Source organism: Pseudorasbora parva, chromosome 24 (genome assembly GCF_024679245.1).
Source record: "Pseudorasbora parva isolate DD20220531a chromosome 24, ASM2467924v1, whole genome shotgun sequence".
Classification (NCBI taxonomy): Eukaryota; Metazoa; Chordata; class Actinopteri; order Cypriniformes; family Gobionidae; genus Pseudorasbora; species Pseudorasbora parva.
This window is the reverse complement of record NC_090195.1, coordinates 10,190,652-10,208,336: the sequence shown is the minus strand read 5'-3', so window position 1 is coordinate 10,208,336 and position 17,685 is coordinate 10,190,652. Positions and strand designations below refer to the sequence as shown.

Below are 17,685 nucleotides of genomic sequence, written 5' to 3'. Positions count from 1 at the left end.
CTCAGAGTCACTGGCACAAACACATACATCTCAGCTAAACACACACATGTCCAGAAAGACAAACTAGCTCCCGGATTTTATCAATGCTCAAATGGATCCATATCCCATATCTGGAGGCCCTTCTAGAGAAATGTGTGTGTGTGTAAATGAACCAGATGCACTCAGCAGATAAAAACCTCATTATACAGATCAATATAATCCAGTAATAAAAACATAGCCCAGAAACACATCTTCCTTTTCTCTCGAGTGCCTCTAATGTTTTAATACTCTCTCTTGTTGTGTTTTAATCTGGCCAGCTCTGCTGTACAATCAGACAGAGGCATTCAGCTTTGCTCCAACTCAGTATTGAATAATAAATCAATAGGCTACTGTTGTTTTCGGCTGATAGGAAAGTCTGCCAGCCAGAGCAACTAATGGCCCGTCGGAGAAGCATAGTAGTGCTGTTATATAAGTGTGTATGTGTATGGAGAAAAATATTCCTAACTGTATGTATTGACCTGTGTGTGGTACACCTACACACACACTCACCCACACACTGCAAAATACACATTTACACTGCATTTTGTAAACTACACAAAAGCACCCTGTCCACCGCCAAAAGCGCCAACAATGAGCATCAGAACTGGACTAAGGAGCAATGGAAAAAGGTGGCTTGGTCTGATGAATCACGTGAATCACTGGATGGCCAGATGCGTGTGTCACTTATCTGGGGAACATATGGCACATGGATGCACTATGGGAAAAAGTCAAGCCAGCAGAGGCAGTGTGATGCTTTGGGCAACTTTTTGCTTGGAAACCTTGGGTTCTGCCATCCATGTGGATGTTTTTTAACACATACCACCTACCTAGGCATTGTTGCAGACCATGTACTCCCTTTCATGAAAACGGTATTCCCTGATGGCTGTGGCCTCTTTCAACAGGATAATACACCCTACCAATAAGCAAAAGTGCTTCAGGAATGGTTTGAGGAGCACGAGTTTGAGGTCTTGACTTGCCCATCAAATTCCCCAGATCTCAATCCAGTTGAGCACCTGTGGGATGTGTTGAACAAACAAGTTCAATCCTTAGAGGCCCCATCTCGCAACTTACAGGACTTAAAGGATCTATTGCTAACATCTTGGTATTAGATACCACAGCACACCTTCAGGGGTCTAGTGGAGTTCATGCCTCGATGGGGCAGGGCTCAAAATTCTACAAACAATACCCCTATAATGACAAAGTGAAAGAAGTTTGTTTGAAATCTTTGCAAATGTATTAAAAACAAACAAAAAAACACTGTGTTCACAGCCTTTGCCATGCCACTCAAAATTTAGCTCAGGTGCATCCTGTTCCCGCTGGTCATCCTTGAGATGTATCTACAACTTGATTGGAGTCCACCTGTGGTAAATTCAGTTTATTGGACATGATTTTGAAAGGCACACACCTGTCTATATAAGGTCCCACAGTTAACATTGTATGCCAGAGCAAAATCCCAGTCATGAAGTCCAAGGAATTGTCTGTAGACCTCAGGATTGTATAGTGGCACAGATCTAAGGAAGGGTACAGAATTTCTTACTTGAACATTTCTGCAGCATTGCTCAAGGTCCCAATGAGCACAGTGGCCTCCATCATCCGTAAATGGAAGACGTTTGGAACCACCAGGACTCTTCCTAGCTTCCTAGAGCTGTCCGCTTGGTCAGGCCTTAGTCAGGGAGGTGACCAAGAACTTGATGTTCACTCTGACAGAGCTCCAGCGTTTCTCTGTGGAAAGAAGAGAACTGCCCAGAAGAACAACCATCTCTGCAGCACTCCACCAATCAGGCCTGTATGGTAGAGTGGCCAAATGGAACCCACTCCTCAGTAAAAGCCACATGACAGCTTGTCTGGAGTTTGCCAAAAGGCACCTGAAGGACTCTCAGACCATGAGAAACAAAATTATCTAGTCTGATGAAACAAAGATTGAACTCTTTGGGCTGAATGGCAAGTGTCATGTCTGGAGGAAACCAGGCACCACTCATCACCAGGCCAATACCATACCTACAGTGAATCATGGTGGTGGCAGCATCATGCTGTGGGGATGTTTTTCAGTGGCAGGAACTGGGAGACTAGTCAGGATCGAGGGGAAAATGAATGCAGCAATGGACAGAGACATCCTTGATGAAAACCTGCTGCAGAGTGCTCTAGACCTCAGACTGGGGCAAAGGTTAATCTTCCAACAGGACGACGACCCTAAGCACACAGCCAAAGATAACAAAGTTGTGTGAATGTCCTTGAGTGGGCTAGCCATAGCCCAGACTTGAACACGATTGAACATCTCTGGAGAGATCTGAAAATGACTGTGCACCGACGCTCCCCTTCCAACCTGATGGAACTTTAGAGGTCCTGCAAAGAAACTGGCCAAAAAAAAGTTGTGCCAAGCTTGTAGCATCATACACAAAAAGACTTGTAATTGATGCCAAAGGTGCTTCAACAAAGCATTGAGCAAAGGCTGTGAATACTTATGTGAATTTTTTTTTATACATTTGCAAAGATTTCAAACAAACTTCTTTCACATTGTCATTATGGGGTTTTGTTTGTAGAATTTTGAGGAAAATAAGGAATGTAATCCATTTTTGGAATAAGGCTGAAAAAATTGTAAAAGTGAAGCACCGCGAATACTTTCCATATGCACTGTATAACAAAAATGTATAAATTAAATAATTATTTTAAAATTATTTATACATTTATGTTATTTAAGTTTAAATAGGTATGTTTATATATTTATACATTCAAATTATTTTAAAATATATATATAGGCATATATATATATATATATATTTTGAACTTTTGCAGTACAATCGACTTGGATGTTTAAGTTATTTCAACTTAAATTATGTTAAACTGACTTAATAAAAAAAAAAATCTTGTATAACAAATAAAAAACAAGTTTAACATTTCTTAACTTATTTTGATGAGTTAAAACAGTGTAAAAACATATGTTGTAAATGGAAATGGACTGCATTTATATAGCGCTTTTATCCAAAGCGCTTTACATTTTTGCCTCACATTCACCCATTCATACACCGACGGCGATGTCAGCCATGTAAGGTGCCATCCAGCTCGTCGGGAGCAGCTGGGGTTGGGTGTCTTGCTCATGGACACTTCGACACTTGGTCAGGTGGAACCGGTGATCGAACCACCAACCTTCCGGTTTGTAGACAATCTACATGAACCACTGAGCCACTGCCGCCCCATGTTGTCATAACTTATTGGACATATAATTTTTTACAGTATATATATATATATATATATATATATATATATATATATATATATATATATATATATATATATATATATAACAAATATAAATGTATATATTTATAAATTCAATAATTATTTTAAAATTATTTATATGTTATTTGAATTATAATTTGTTTATTGTTTATTAATTTGTTATTTTTTTATGTTATAAAATGTCTTTATTTTTTGTAAATATAAAATCCATGCCCTAACCTACTTTCACAACTTTACTGCGGTACTACAGAGCAGTTATACCCACACATTCAAACTCAGGCATACACGTAATCACTCTTAATCATCTAATTATAGGTCACTTCATACTTCTTCCAAGACAAGCTTTAATTTTATAATTATTGATTACACTGTCAGTGTGTGGGAACGAAGTAAATTTCGGCTGATTAATCTTTTCCTTGTTGAACAGACTACCCAAAGACAACACCAAAATACTATGTGTCAACAATGTTTTGTGTGCGTTTAAATAACAGTCATTTGAAATGCTAAGTCACATGGATAGTTTAAAGCAAAGTTGCAGTAAAATAACTGCATGCTTTCTAAATGATCTTCACTTCAACATCTTCATCTCTTTAAACGCAACCAACAAAGACACCACGGATAACACATTTGAGTAACACATAATTTAATAGAGTTTTGGCAAACCTGCAGTATACCACGAACAGTAACTTTATATCATAACAGTATACAGTATATCACAATACAATACCCCAAATGAACAAAATACTAAACTACTAAAAAATATTAAGATAGAATACTTGGGAAACTTTAAATAGTTTATATGTTTTACATGTAACTTAAAAGCAGCTATTATATATCACTCTCTTTCCTCTTGGTTCTGGTTATTAAATCAGACTCACGTGGGTAACATATGTGATAGCTGAATTCATTATCAGGGTCTTATGCATTAAGAAACACCCACGCCTCCATTAAATCAGCACACAGCACGATTATCAGAATCATTACACACCCCGGGCTGAGCCAGACCCAGACAACCTGTGAAAGGTTTCACTAAATGCTGACTCACACCACACACTGATGTGATAATGGCATTCATAGCCAGGGGTGGTAAGTAATCAAGTAAAAATACTTTGATACTTTACTTAAGTATTTTTTTCGGGGATCTGTACTTTACTTGAGTATATTTTATTTGTATCTACTTTTACTCTTACTCCACTACAATATTAAAGGCAAAGTTTACTTTTTACTCCAATACATTTCCCCATGCCCGCTCCAAGTATTAAGTATTTATTACACTTGATTTCCAAACCGGTCTGGTCGGTCATGGATGATCCAGTCGGGTATAGACTTGGAAAATGATTACTGCATCAGCAACTAATGAACATTCTCTATGATTAATAGATTAAGTAATATATGAATTGCTATTGACATCATTAATTCCCTATAACATATTACATAAACTAATAATGTAAATTCATGTATTCAAAGCATGCATTCCGACCCTCAGTTGTCTGTTTAATTAATCATTAATCATAGCAATTGGCAAAATTATAGTATGACTACTTGTTGAGGCACATGACTATTAACTAATTGTTACGTAATATGTCATTGTGGTTATGGCTTTTGAATTAATTTTGAATTAGTTAATACTATCTTGCTCCTTATCTGTTTTATGGAGCTAATGTTATGGAACATGTCTATTTTAAGTTTAACCCCTATACTGCGTTAAGGTGCTTCATTGTCTCCTATTAATTGCAAATCTAACAAATTCTTAATTGCAGTATCTAATCTTATCATTTGTTCAATTAAAGCATTGCATATCAGTCCCAAAAGATTTTATCTGCTTAATTATTGATATTTACAGGTAATTTGAATATTTACTTTTTACTTTCGGTACTTGAGTACATTTTAAATCTGATACTTTTGTACTTTTACTCAAGTGATGTTTGAATGGAGGACTTTCTACTTTTACTGGAGTATTTTTTTATTTAGGTATATATACTTTCACTCGAGTAAAACTTTTGAGTACTTTTACCACCTCTGTTCATAGCATCTCATCTCACCAATGGCAACAAATATTTTGATCTTTTATTGCAGATTTTAGTGGATATGGATGCTGGTATCTGGATGCTGGTACAATGATTCACATTAAACATTCTTTGGATGAATGTTACATTCATAATCAAATTAGTTAAGAGTGAGTCAGCTCATCAACAAATCTCTCACTGACTACATTTATGGATGACCGCCATAATTTCTTGTGGGCCTCTTGAATTAATGAATTTTCAGCATCATTAATCCATTCACATGATCCTTTAGAAATCCTTCTAATATGCTGCTTTGGTGCTCAAGAAACATTTATGATTATCTTTTTGAAACACAATGTTTGTGGAAAAGAGCAATATGGTATGAAATAGTTTCTATAGTGTATACTGGACTTGGACTAGGGATTTTAAGGTACAAATGTCAGACTGTTTACATGATGTTACAACAAAAATATATTTTTGTATATACTTGATTTGTGATGTGATTTGTCATCATATGACCGATTTAAATGTTGCGTTTTTCTGCTTTTTCAGCATTTTGGCAGCTGTTTAAGAGATGGACGATACATGTGTCTTACCTTTCCTGGCCCGGGAGAAGAGTTTGATGCTGACAGGAGACGTAGAGGGATTTGTGGACTCTCTGGAGGACGAACGGAAGATTCCGGTGAAGCTGCGGCGACGTGAACACTTGGGCGAGGACTCGTTGTTGGAGGAGTAGGGGAAGATGGATTTGGGAGATCCAGGGCTGTTTCTGGACCGGGGTGGAGCAGACATGGGGCTAGAGGGCCGACTAAAAGGACCCCGACTGAAAAAGGCTTTGGTCGGGCTGGCTGAACGGCAGCTAGGCTCCCCCTGGAGAAATAAATAAATGAAAGTACAATATTATGACAGCATTATCCAGTCAACGTAGTTTCCAACAAAAATATGTTCTAAAATATTTACGCTTTACTAACCCAGCAGGCACACAATATCATTGACATTGACATTTTGGTTGCGACGTAAGGTGACCAAAATTGAACGATATCTCAATGGCTAATTCCAGCGTTAATTTGACGTCCAATAGCAACGTCAGCTTTATTTGTTTTCCAAAATCCGACGTCGAGCCAACATCCCAAGCCAACATCATATTGACGTCATATACTGACATTTAGTCATGAGGTATGACAACTGTGGAGAATGAAGAGCGACCTGCGAGGAACACCGGTCTCGAGTCCTCTCATGAGTCCTCTCACGCTCATTCTCAATCACGTACCGGTCTCGCTCGCTCCTCCCATGTCTCTCGATCATCAACCTCGCCACAACAACCAAAGCACAATGTCTCCATGACCAGAGGCGGACAGAGTATATACAGCTTCATTACTTGAGTAAAAGTACAGATACCCCTTGCTAAATTTTACTCAAGTACAAGTAAAAGTACTACAGTCAGATGTCTACTTAAAGGGTTAGATCACCCACAAATGAAATTGATGTCATGAATGACTCCCCCTAATGTCGCTCCACACCCGTAAGACCTCCGTTCATCTTCAGAACACAGTTTAAGATATTTTATATTTAGTCTGAGACTGTTTCGGTTGCTTCAATGAAAGTGTATGCACACTATACTGTCCATGTCCAGAAAGGGAATAAAAACATCATCAAAGTAGTCCATATGTGACATCAGTTAGTTAATTAGAATCTCTTGAAGCATCGGAAATACATTTTGGTCCAAAAAAAACAAAAACTACGACTTTATTCAGCATTGTCTTCTCTTCCTTGTTTGTTTTCAATCCTCAAATAAAGATTTGAACGGTCATGAATCAGCATCTTCATTAATGATTCGGATCGCGTGTAAAACTGCCAAACTGCCAAACTGCTGAAATCACGTGACATTGGCGATCCGAATCATAAATCAATACGCTGATTCGAATCTTTATTTAAGGTTTTTAACAAGTCATATGCACCATTTTATGAATGAAACAATACACTTTTGAGCCATGAGAGATATATCGACCTGTGAGATTTTACATCACAGAACAATGACATGAACCTAGGGCTGGGCGATATGACGAAATATATCGTCTGGACGATAGAAAATGTCTATCGTTTTATATAAGGCTCTATCGCTTACGCCACGATAAGGCGTTTATGGCAGAATTTTACGTCAAGATGCACCTCACGCCACGGCATGCCCATGCAATACATAAACGCGCTCCCTCTGTCTCTCTCTCGCTCTCTCACTCACACACACACACGCGCGCTGCAGCCTCCCTTCCACTCACGTCACTTTTTTAAAATCCCCCACAAAGCGAAACACGAGTCCCGCAAACGCGCCGCAGAGGAGCTTGTTTGTAATCAGAGGACAGATGGCTCCTTAGTTTCGAAATGGTTTGGGTACAAGGTGATCGCGTTGAAAATAAAGGCGTTTGTCCAGCCTTAGAAGCTCATTTGAATCATTGCCGCGGCTCATTTAAGAAAATGACAGCTCCGAAGAGACGCCGCTTTAGTTTGAGGTAACGTTACTGCTAACAATAATAAAGAAAGACGATCAACACCTTATGTGTTACCACTGAAATGAAGATGTAATATATTTCCAAATGTAAGCCCATCTTAAGCGAAATGCACGCTTCATACTGTCGTCTGCCCTGGCTCTAACCTCGAGTGTTTACTTTTTGCAAACCTTGTGAGCGCGCAAACCCAAACGCTGTGACCTCGCGCCAAATGTTTTTATTGGTTTATTAAGTACAAACAGGCGAGTTATGAAAAATTGAGTGCGAGGAATATGTTCAATCACACAAAAAGATTTTGGAATGAGACGGCCAACTGTAGTAGCGTTTAGTCCACTGTCTATAATAGCCTAATTTAGAGATCACTTTTTTATTTATTTTAACCGACAACTTTGATCGGTTAGCGTGGATACGGTCAGCCATCGGTCAAACGGTCATCGGTTAACATCCCTAGGCAGGTGTTAACTTTACTAACAGTCTTGCTTTAAAAAAAGGTTCTAAATAAAATAAAAATGTAGTCCATACTACCTTTATTTGTTTTGTATATCATTTCAAACTGCATTTCCACATTGCAATTTTGTATAGACTATTCATAAACTGAATTAATAGAAAGGTTGCTATATCGTTATGTATATCGTTATCGGGATATCAAATGAGCTATATCGGGATATGAAATTTTGGCCATATCGCCCAGCCCTACATGAACCTTTGATTAATCTTTTTATACATTCAAGAATAGTCACAAAATTGTCAACTAACGGACAAAGCATTTTTAAAGTCATCACTGTGTACTGTTTTATGCTTGCTGTCCATTGAAGATATGTTTCAAGGTCAGACAAACATTGAGATATTGAATGAAGAGACGTCATAACATACATTGTGAGTCCTTGATGTTTTTCAGTTCATTCACATGGGAATTTCACACAGCAAAAACAGCCAGACAAAGCCACTGAGAACTGTTTAGACAGCCAAAAGAACAGATGGCCTTGTTTTGTCAAGAGGCTTTTGTTAAATCAGAGAAGCTCACACAGTGGCATAAATACCTCACAATACTGTATACCTAAACACACTACATAACTAGACACCCCCCCCCCCCCCCACACACACACACACACACACACACACACATGCTCACTCTCAGAATACAACAAAGTGGGATTTGTAGTTGACGTCTGCAAAGTTAAAGGGACAGTTCACTCAAAAGGAACATTCTGTCACCATTTACTCACGCTCATGCAGTGTTGTTACCTAAAACTATTAAATAAAGCTGAAATAAAATAAAACATAAATAGATTTAAATAAATGCACACACACATACACACACACACACACACAAGAAGGTCTTTGCCAGTTTGGAATGACATGAAGGTGAGTAAATGATGAAAGAATTTTCATCTTTATTTGAACTTTAAAAGTCTGTTACTGAAGACCATGCAAGACTAAGATGAAAGAAAAACTTTGCTTTGTACATTTAACAAAAGGAATAACTTTTTTATTCGGAGACACTCGTTGTCATGGAAACATTTGACTTGTTTCTGTGTTGAAGAGCCAATGGAAAAACGTCTTCACTGACGTTGAGTTTTCATGGTCCTGTTTGATCATGAGATAAGTGAAACATACTGACGCAGCAATTTTCTACCTTTCAATTCCCACTTCCCGTATTTGGCTCTGATCCAGAAAGGCATTCTTGTGGCAAACATTTGAACAACACTTTGCATTTCATTTGCACACAAATGTTCGCCCACACACCAGTGATTCTGCATTGACCTTGTCGAGGGTTAATGAAACATCTGTTGAACAAGGAGAAATATTAGCTAATATCCTGAGTGCTCACAAATAAAAACATAAAATTTGTATTCCAGACCCTCCAAAGCTTCAAAAGGGCCCTTCAGATTCAGAGAAACTCACTTTCAACAACAGATAGGAGGGACTGAATGAAAAACACCACTCTGAGACCTGTCAGGAGATTTATCTCCTTCTATAGCCTTGCCTCGCAGGCCTCTATGTGTGATTGATTGCCAGATGATTTCCCAGAATTTCTTGGGAATGTTTACAAAGGTAACGACTGAAGAGCAGATCCTGAGTTACTCACCAATATGAGTTAAGCTTAATGACTACAATTACAGAGGCACAGAGAAGCATTCGGATTAAAAGCTTCACTCATAAGCTATACAGAAAGCTGGTCTTAAAGGGATAGTTCACCCAAAAATGAAGATTACCCCATGATTTATTCACCCTCAAGCCATCCTAGGTATATATGACTTTCTTCTTTCAGAAAAATACAATGGGAGTTATATTAAAAAATGTTCTGGCTAATCCAAGCTTTATAATGGCAGCCCGAAATTTGAAACCCCAAAAAAGTGCATTCCTCCATTGTAAAAGTAATCCATATGGCTCCGGATGGTTAATAAAGGCCTTCTGCGATGGGTTTTTGTAAGAAAAATATCCATATTTAAAACTTTATGAAGTAAAATATCTAGCTTCCAACAGACCGCATTTTGTATTCAACTTACAGAGAAAGTGTAACACCTCTCACAGTTAAAAAATACTTACGCTACATCGATTTGAATATTGATATTTGGATATAATTGGATATTTTTCTTACACTAATCCATGGCTTTGCTTCAGAAGGCCTTTATTAACCCCCTGTTTGGAATGTGGATTACTTTTATAAATTATGGATTTTTTGGGGGCTTCGAATTTCGGGCTGCAATTCACTGCAATTACAATGCTTGGATTAGCCAGAACATTTTTTAATATAACTCAGATTGTATTTGTCTGAAAGAAGAATATCTATTACACATAGGATGACTTGAGGGTGAGAAAATCATGGGATAATAATTTTTGGGTGAACTATCCCTTTAACAAAAACACTTCTTGAAAATGATGCTTGGGCTGTCTTTAAAATAAATGTCACTTGGTTTGATATTGAGTAGTCCAAATACTTTCTGCGACCTGGAAACATATATTGTGGTTGCTTATTATGTACACAATTAAATCCATAGCAAGCATTCAGTAAATGCATGCACATTGCTGGACTGTAAATCCAATGAGAGGTCAGTACAGACAAAAAGTACCATGGTAGACATTATTACAAATCAGGTTACTAGAGCAGACTCATATCCCATCGGAGTGACTGCAGAGATTGAGGACATTGAGGGTTCAGCAGCTTTCAGACAGCCAACAACAAATGGAATGAATCTGCATTGTTAATCTCATCGCATTTCAACAGCCTTTTCACTTTCTTTTACCCATCACAGCTCACTATAATACTGAATCTAAAAAGGCAAAACATGCACTCTTTAATTTGATATCATTTTTCACACTACACTTTCTCTGAATTTGAAGCAGTTGAGCCAAACTTCCCAGTTATATATGGAATATACAGTATATATGGCTGCATCTGTGTTCATTCAATTGCACGTCGCCAGTACATCACGTGCATAACCCCATGGAGTTTTGGTTCCTTGCCACTGTCGCCTTTGGCTTGGCTTGCTCAGTTGGGGACACTAAAATTATGATTTAAGTTATTAAACTAAATACAAATAAAATTAATTAATTAGGTCTAATTAAATTCTATAAACTATAATACTGATCTGCCAACATTGTCGCTATATGATAAATTAAAATAAGCTGATAACATCAGATTTCTCCAGAACGACTTTACAGCCAAAATCAAATTTTGTTGCAATATTGTCCTGTTTGGCACTGTGAAGCTGCTTTGAAACAATCGTCATTGTAAAAGTGCTATATAAATAAAGTTGATTGATTGATTGATAACAGTCCACTTTCATTTATGGAATTGTAGCCTAGAAATCTAGACGCACCCTAGCAGCAGCAAATCTAATCTGCCGCGAGTGTCGTCTAGCAACTCTCAATACAGTTCTGAGCTGTAAAAACCAAACTCTGGTCAGGCCAATCACATCGTGTATAGAGTCGGTGGGCGGAGGCTTAACATAATGAAGGCCAAGTTGCGTTTGCGTGCTACTAGTAAACACAGAAGCTGGCGAACAGCGGTCTTTCGAAATCAGCCTTTGACTGCGACTCTGGAAGACTTGGAGTTAAGCTTTTCTCTGAGAAAAGAACAAAGAACGGCACTGAAGTCATTCTTAAAAAGGTAAGATGTGTTCGGAGTTTTGCCGACCGGATACAGCGAATGTTTAATCTTTTAACGAGCTCTGCTTTACCTTCGTTGAAGCGCTATCAAATTGCGTGCAGAAGGAGTTTGAAAGACAACCGTTTATCCCACCTCTCGAATTGAGCCCTGTCAATGGTGAGTTTTCAGACCAAACATATTGATGTGGGTCTGGCTTGTCATGCTAATGGAATTGCGCTCTCAAGCTAATTTGCCCTGTTTAGTAAATCTGGCCACCAGGCCTGCAAAAGAGTGAGCCTTATCCAAGTAAGAAAAAGTAATGTAACGTCACATTACTTTTCATACGAATTAACAAAGTATTGTAATTAGTTACTTTTTAGGATAGTAACTCAATATTGTAACGCATTACTTTTAAAAGAACATTTTCCCCAAACAGTAATATCTTTTTCACTACAGTGATATATTTCAAAACTGTTTACTGTTAGCTCAGCCTTGTGCGTGTTGTGGTTGTGTTACCTTGTGCACGCCGTCCTTGTTCACATGTTCCGCATCTCCTTCCAGGAACGGCATGGCGAAGGAGCTCAAGTCCTGCGGAGCACAAACAAACAAAATGATTGAGCTCTTTGAAAAAACGCTTTCATGACTGTGGCTCCTATCATTCACTCCATAAAAATAGACATAATGAACAATTCACTGATTTACTGTTGCTTTTTAATAAATAGATTAAAGGTTAAGCTCCGCAGTACCCAAAAATCATGAGGAATTAAATAACAGGAAGAGAGGAAAGAGAATAAACGGTTTAGACAGTTTAACAGAAGCACATCACATATGACAGATGGACACTCAGTGGGTGATCCGTCTAACCTGTACAAAACCCAACATGCCCACCCAGAAATGCAAGAACAATTTGGAAGAAGAACTCACAGCTGATCCAAAATGTCGCCACTGTCCTCCTTCTCAAAAACCCACCGACTTTTATAACCAACATCAATCACCGTAGCATTGTGCGTGCTTTCGGGCATCATCACCGTCATGTAACAGTGGTGGAAAACATCTAGACAGCCTCTGTCATTTAAACCGGTTTTTAAAGTAACATGATCTCATGTGACCGCCCTGCAATTTTTTCCCGGTCTGTGTGAATATACAGTATGTGTAACCTGTAATGCACAGATTATATCAGGTATCACTTAACCCTAAATCAGACAGTGTTTTCCAAGAAACTCCAATGGGATCAACAAGCGTTTTTTTCTATAAAACAAGTAATTTTACCAGGCCAGCTAAAAGAACGAGTATTAAAACTGACTGCATGAAGGTTAAAATAATAAATGTGTTCAGTTTATTAAAGTTCTACAACCAGAATAATTCTAAAACAACATTTGAAGAGCTAAACGAAGAAATTGAGCAAAGCAGCGTGCAAACTTACACAGAGGTTCTTCAGTTCTTCGTCCATTTCTCTGCTGTTTGCTATTGTAGAATCTTGCACCTAGTACCTAAACTCACTTTGGCAGTAACCTAAAGCTTATTAAACTCTCAGAATTCTCTGTAAATGCAACGCATTGACATTTTAAACAACAGCAGAGGCTTTGCACAATTCACTGAAGTCACTGAAGTGTATTACCTTCATCCTCATTACACTAGGCGCTATTGTACTGTAGCCACACAGAAGACGCAATTGTTTAGCAGTCCCTCCATATATTTGAGATGTATTAGTGAGATTTGTACCAGTTTAAAATCCCTTTGCTAGCCTGACTTTTTACCCACTACACAATAACTGTAACTGATCACATTAAAAGTGAAAGTTTCATTTCACTTTTCTTACAGTACATCCGTTTAGTGAAATCAATACTGATAGAAAGCATTAGTGGTTGACTGATATAGTGTTTTCTGTGGTTAATTACCTAAAAAGGTTAAGTGAAAATGACAAAAAAGGACAATTGTTGGCCTTTAGATTACCTTTTTGTCATCATCTTTACTAATAATTAAATAACACTGTTAAATATAATCTAAATTGTAACGGTATTATTGACATGTACTATATCAAGTTTTTAGTGTTTTTTTTTTGTGTTTCGTTCATTGTAATTAATAAAAGGTATAGAAAAGTATAGAACCATGCAACAGCATATTATTGGCCATATCATGAAAATAATTATCAGCTTATCAGAATATTAATATGAGTGTAATATCAAATATACCTGCTCAAGCAAAACACATTGAATATATGAACAAAGCTGAATAAAATATAACTATATTTTCTATAGAAAATAATTGTCTGTAACATGGCTATAACATTAAAATAATTATCAACTACTAGAATATTAATTTTAGTGAATACACTAACAAATATGGTATATATATATATATATATATATAATAATGTCAATTCAGTTTCAAGGTTCATACATTGAATATAGGAACAAAGCTTAAAAAAATGATAAAAATGAAGCATTACGTTTTTTAATGAATAAGTAAGTCTTACAGTTTAGGTCAACCTCGGCGAATGACACCTGAAATTGTTCATGTTTCTCAGTATAACTGCCACTTTTAACCCCATTTTTACGTATTATTATATATATATAAAAAAAAATTCTCAGAATGTTAAAATGTCAAAACTGGCTAATCACTTTGAAAATCCTTCCCCATTCTCCCTCATTAAAACCGTATATTATGATTTGACTCAACATTCTCCTCAACATGCAAATCTTCTCTTGTCTGACATACAAGAGAATGTGGTCAGTCATATCCATGGTAACAGGATTGACTTTCAAAGCCTGAGACAGCAGTTCCACTCCCAGCTGATAGAAATGTGAGTGAAAGCCAAGAAAAATCAAACACAGTTAGTTAGAATTCAAATTAACGTTCTTGAAAATGTTTCACAAGACTCTTGCTGATTAAAAGCAACATTAGACAATCAACAGTTACTAAAATGGTTTGATTTCAACAGTATGTTCTGATGAAGTTGGCGGGATGTCATGTTTTGTTTATTGCCACATGCCATTAACCTTATCTCCCAATGTACAAACCAATCAACAATACAAGCAAACACATCATCCTTTTTACAGATGGATCCGAATCAGGTTCTTTTTAGGAAACAAGGACCACAGCCAAAGTAGAAAAGCCATCTGTCCTGTAGACGGGGAGCTCAAGGTACCCCGCCTCCATATCCTTGCAGCCCAAGACCTGATTACAAGCCCATATTTGCAGGCTAGAGATCAGGACGAACTATTACCTCTGCACTGGAGAGTGATCAAATAAATAGCACCCCCTCAGATTCACAGCAGTCTTGTATCTCGGAAATCCCATTAGACGAATCCAGGGTTACTCCATGGAGCAAGGACAGTCATAACTCACTGATATGATAGAGCACCTCCCCTCAGTAACATGGAGGTCAGTGGGGCAGATCTGGGGATGTGTGTTTATACCTAAATATACTTAAATACAGGAAGGTAACAAGGCTGGCTTGCGAATCAGTCTGTTTGTGTATGGATAAACAGAGAAAAATACAGACTAAGCTAGAGCTTCAGCCTGACGAGGCCTGCCAACCATTTTAAAACATGACAAATCATACAAAAATATTGCATCAGGCAATTATATAGCATCTCTGTTACCATGAGTCACAAATGACAAGCTTTAACAGCATTTGTGAATCTAGAAACACAAAATACATTTTGTGTACAATGTACAATTTGTGTGCAGATTGTGTACAGCAGATTAAATTAAGTCCAATATTGGAGACTTGGCTTTTCAGAGAAACAAGTTCAGAAGAGAGAGGTTAGGGGCCTTGCAAAGGTCAAAGAGCAAAAAAAAATCATAACTCAACCACATGACATGGTCTCAAAAGACATGGGAACCCTTGTGAAAAAGAAAAATACTTTAGCAAACCTTTAAAAAGAGCACTTGAATAATATACTTTATAATATATTTATTTTATATATTTTCAGACACTTGATGCATGTTATTTATGTTTACGTCATGTTTATGAGTCTATGAGGTCTTAATATAAATAGAACGAGTGTGCAATGTCGTGGAATGTATACGCCAAAACTCATTCTGGCGTGTCTATGCCACGCTGTTTTTCACATGCATATGATACGCATTTTATGGCGTATTATACATACGAACTCCCCACCCTACTACCCTAAACCTACCCAAGAGCGTGTCATATATACGCCATAAAGTGAATATCATATGCACGCGAAAAACAGCGTATCATATGCACGTCAAAATGAGTTTTGGCGTATACATTCGACGTCATTGCACACTCGTACTATTTATACGCATTTACATGTGATCGGGTTGCCTTTTCTGACCCACTTAAAGGGACACTTTGCCCAAATATTTAAATTACCCTATTTACTCACCCTCAAGCCATCCTAGGTGTGTATGACTTTCTTCTTTCAGACAAACATACAATCGGATTTATATAAAAAAAATATCCTGGCTCTTCCAAGCTTTTTAATGGTAGAGAACAGCAGACATGATTTTGAAGCCCCAAAAAAGTGAATCCATCCATCATAAAAGTAATCCATATGGCTCTAGAGTGTTTATAAAGGCGTTCTGAAGCAAAGCAATTCGTTTAGCAAAAATATCTATATTTAAAACTTTATAAACTAAAATAACTAGCTTACGACAGATGCCGTACACATAGATTTCTGGCAAAAGAGAAACCCTTAACCTGACGTACGTCAAATTGATGAACAAAGAAACAAGAATTTTTAAAGAGAAATGTTCATAGTTCAGTCATGAAACTCTAATGGGCTCTGGCTGATCGGGTATTTTACAAAATAGAAGTTATTTTGCAATCTGCAAGCAAACATGTCATTACCACATGGCATACGCTGATTGGCCTCTGCTAATCTACAAACAGTAATACTGCTTGCTTAACATTTATATAGTCTGGTTCATTGTTTGCTGTAAGCTAGTCCTGCAACATACTAGTTCCTCTGAAACCCTCCACCTCCCCAGCTCCACCTGCTTAGATCTGCTACGGGATTTATGCATGTCTATTTATGCAGCAGCACCAGCATGTCTTACATGCTCACAGCAGTGTGACTATTAGCAGTGGCAGGTCTAAACTTGAAGCAATAACCGACAGCAGCAGATCAGAAGATCTAGTCCACCAAGACCAAATACATTGTTATATTAAACAACATGCTAAAACTAGCCTGACAAGCCAGACCCACATGAAGATGTTTGGTCTGGAAACTCACCATTGACAGGGCTCAATCTGAGGGGCGGGTTAAACGGTTGTCTTTCAAACTCCCTCTGCACATGATTGGATAGCACTTCAACAAACCAGAGCAACGAAGGTGAAGTGGAGTTAGTTGACAGGTTAAACTTTCGCCGTATCCGGTCTGCAAAACTCCGAACACATCTTCCCTTTTTAAGAATGACTTCAGTGCCGTTCTTTGTTCTTTTCTCAGAGAAAAGCTTAACTCCAAGTCTTCCAGAGTCACGGTCAAAGCTGATTCGAAAGACCGCCGTTTGCCAGCTTATGTGTTAAGCCCCGCCCACCGACTCTATACACGATGTGATTGGCCCGACCAGAGTTTGGTCTTTACAGCTCAGAAGGTATTGAGAGGTGCTAGACGACACTCGCGGCAGATTAGATTTGCTGCCGCTAGTGTGAGTCTAAATTTCTAGGCTATGCTAAAACAGTTGTCATGATTTAAATAATTTTAAGATTTGATTGAGGTATACTACAAGTGCACATTCAAAACAATAAGCGCACTTATTTTTCATTATACAGCACTGAAAGAATCTCAGTTTATTGCTTTGACACCTGCCACTGAAAAAGCAAACATTAACCGCAATCAAAAAGATATATGTG

The 17,685-nt window shown here is 37.8% G+C and overlaps 1 protein-coding gene across 1 annotated transcript in view; it reads right to left on the bottom strand.

Moving 5' to 3' along the window:
- Window positions 1–17,685, bottom strand: part of prkag2a (protein kinase, AMP-activated, gamma 2 non-catalytic subunit a) — a 126,550-nt gene that overhangs the window by 106,178 nt on the left and 2,687 nt on the right. The window contains exons 2-3 of the mRNA XM_067435661.1: window positions 12,375–12,446; window positions 5,858–6,131 (exon numbers count right to left, since the gene is read on the bottom strand). Of these exons, the coding sequence (XP_067291762.1) occupies window positions 5,858–6,131; window positions 12,375–12,446 (346 nt within the window). The remainder of the gene's footprint in view (window positions 1–5,857; window positions 6,132–12,374; window positions 12,447–17,685) is intronic.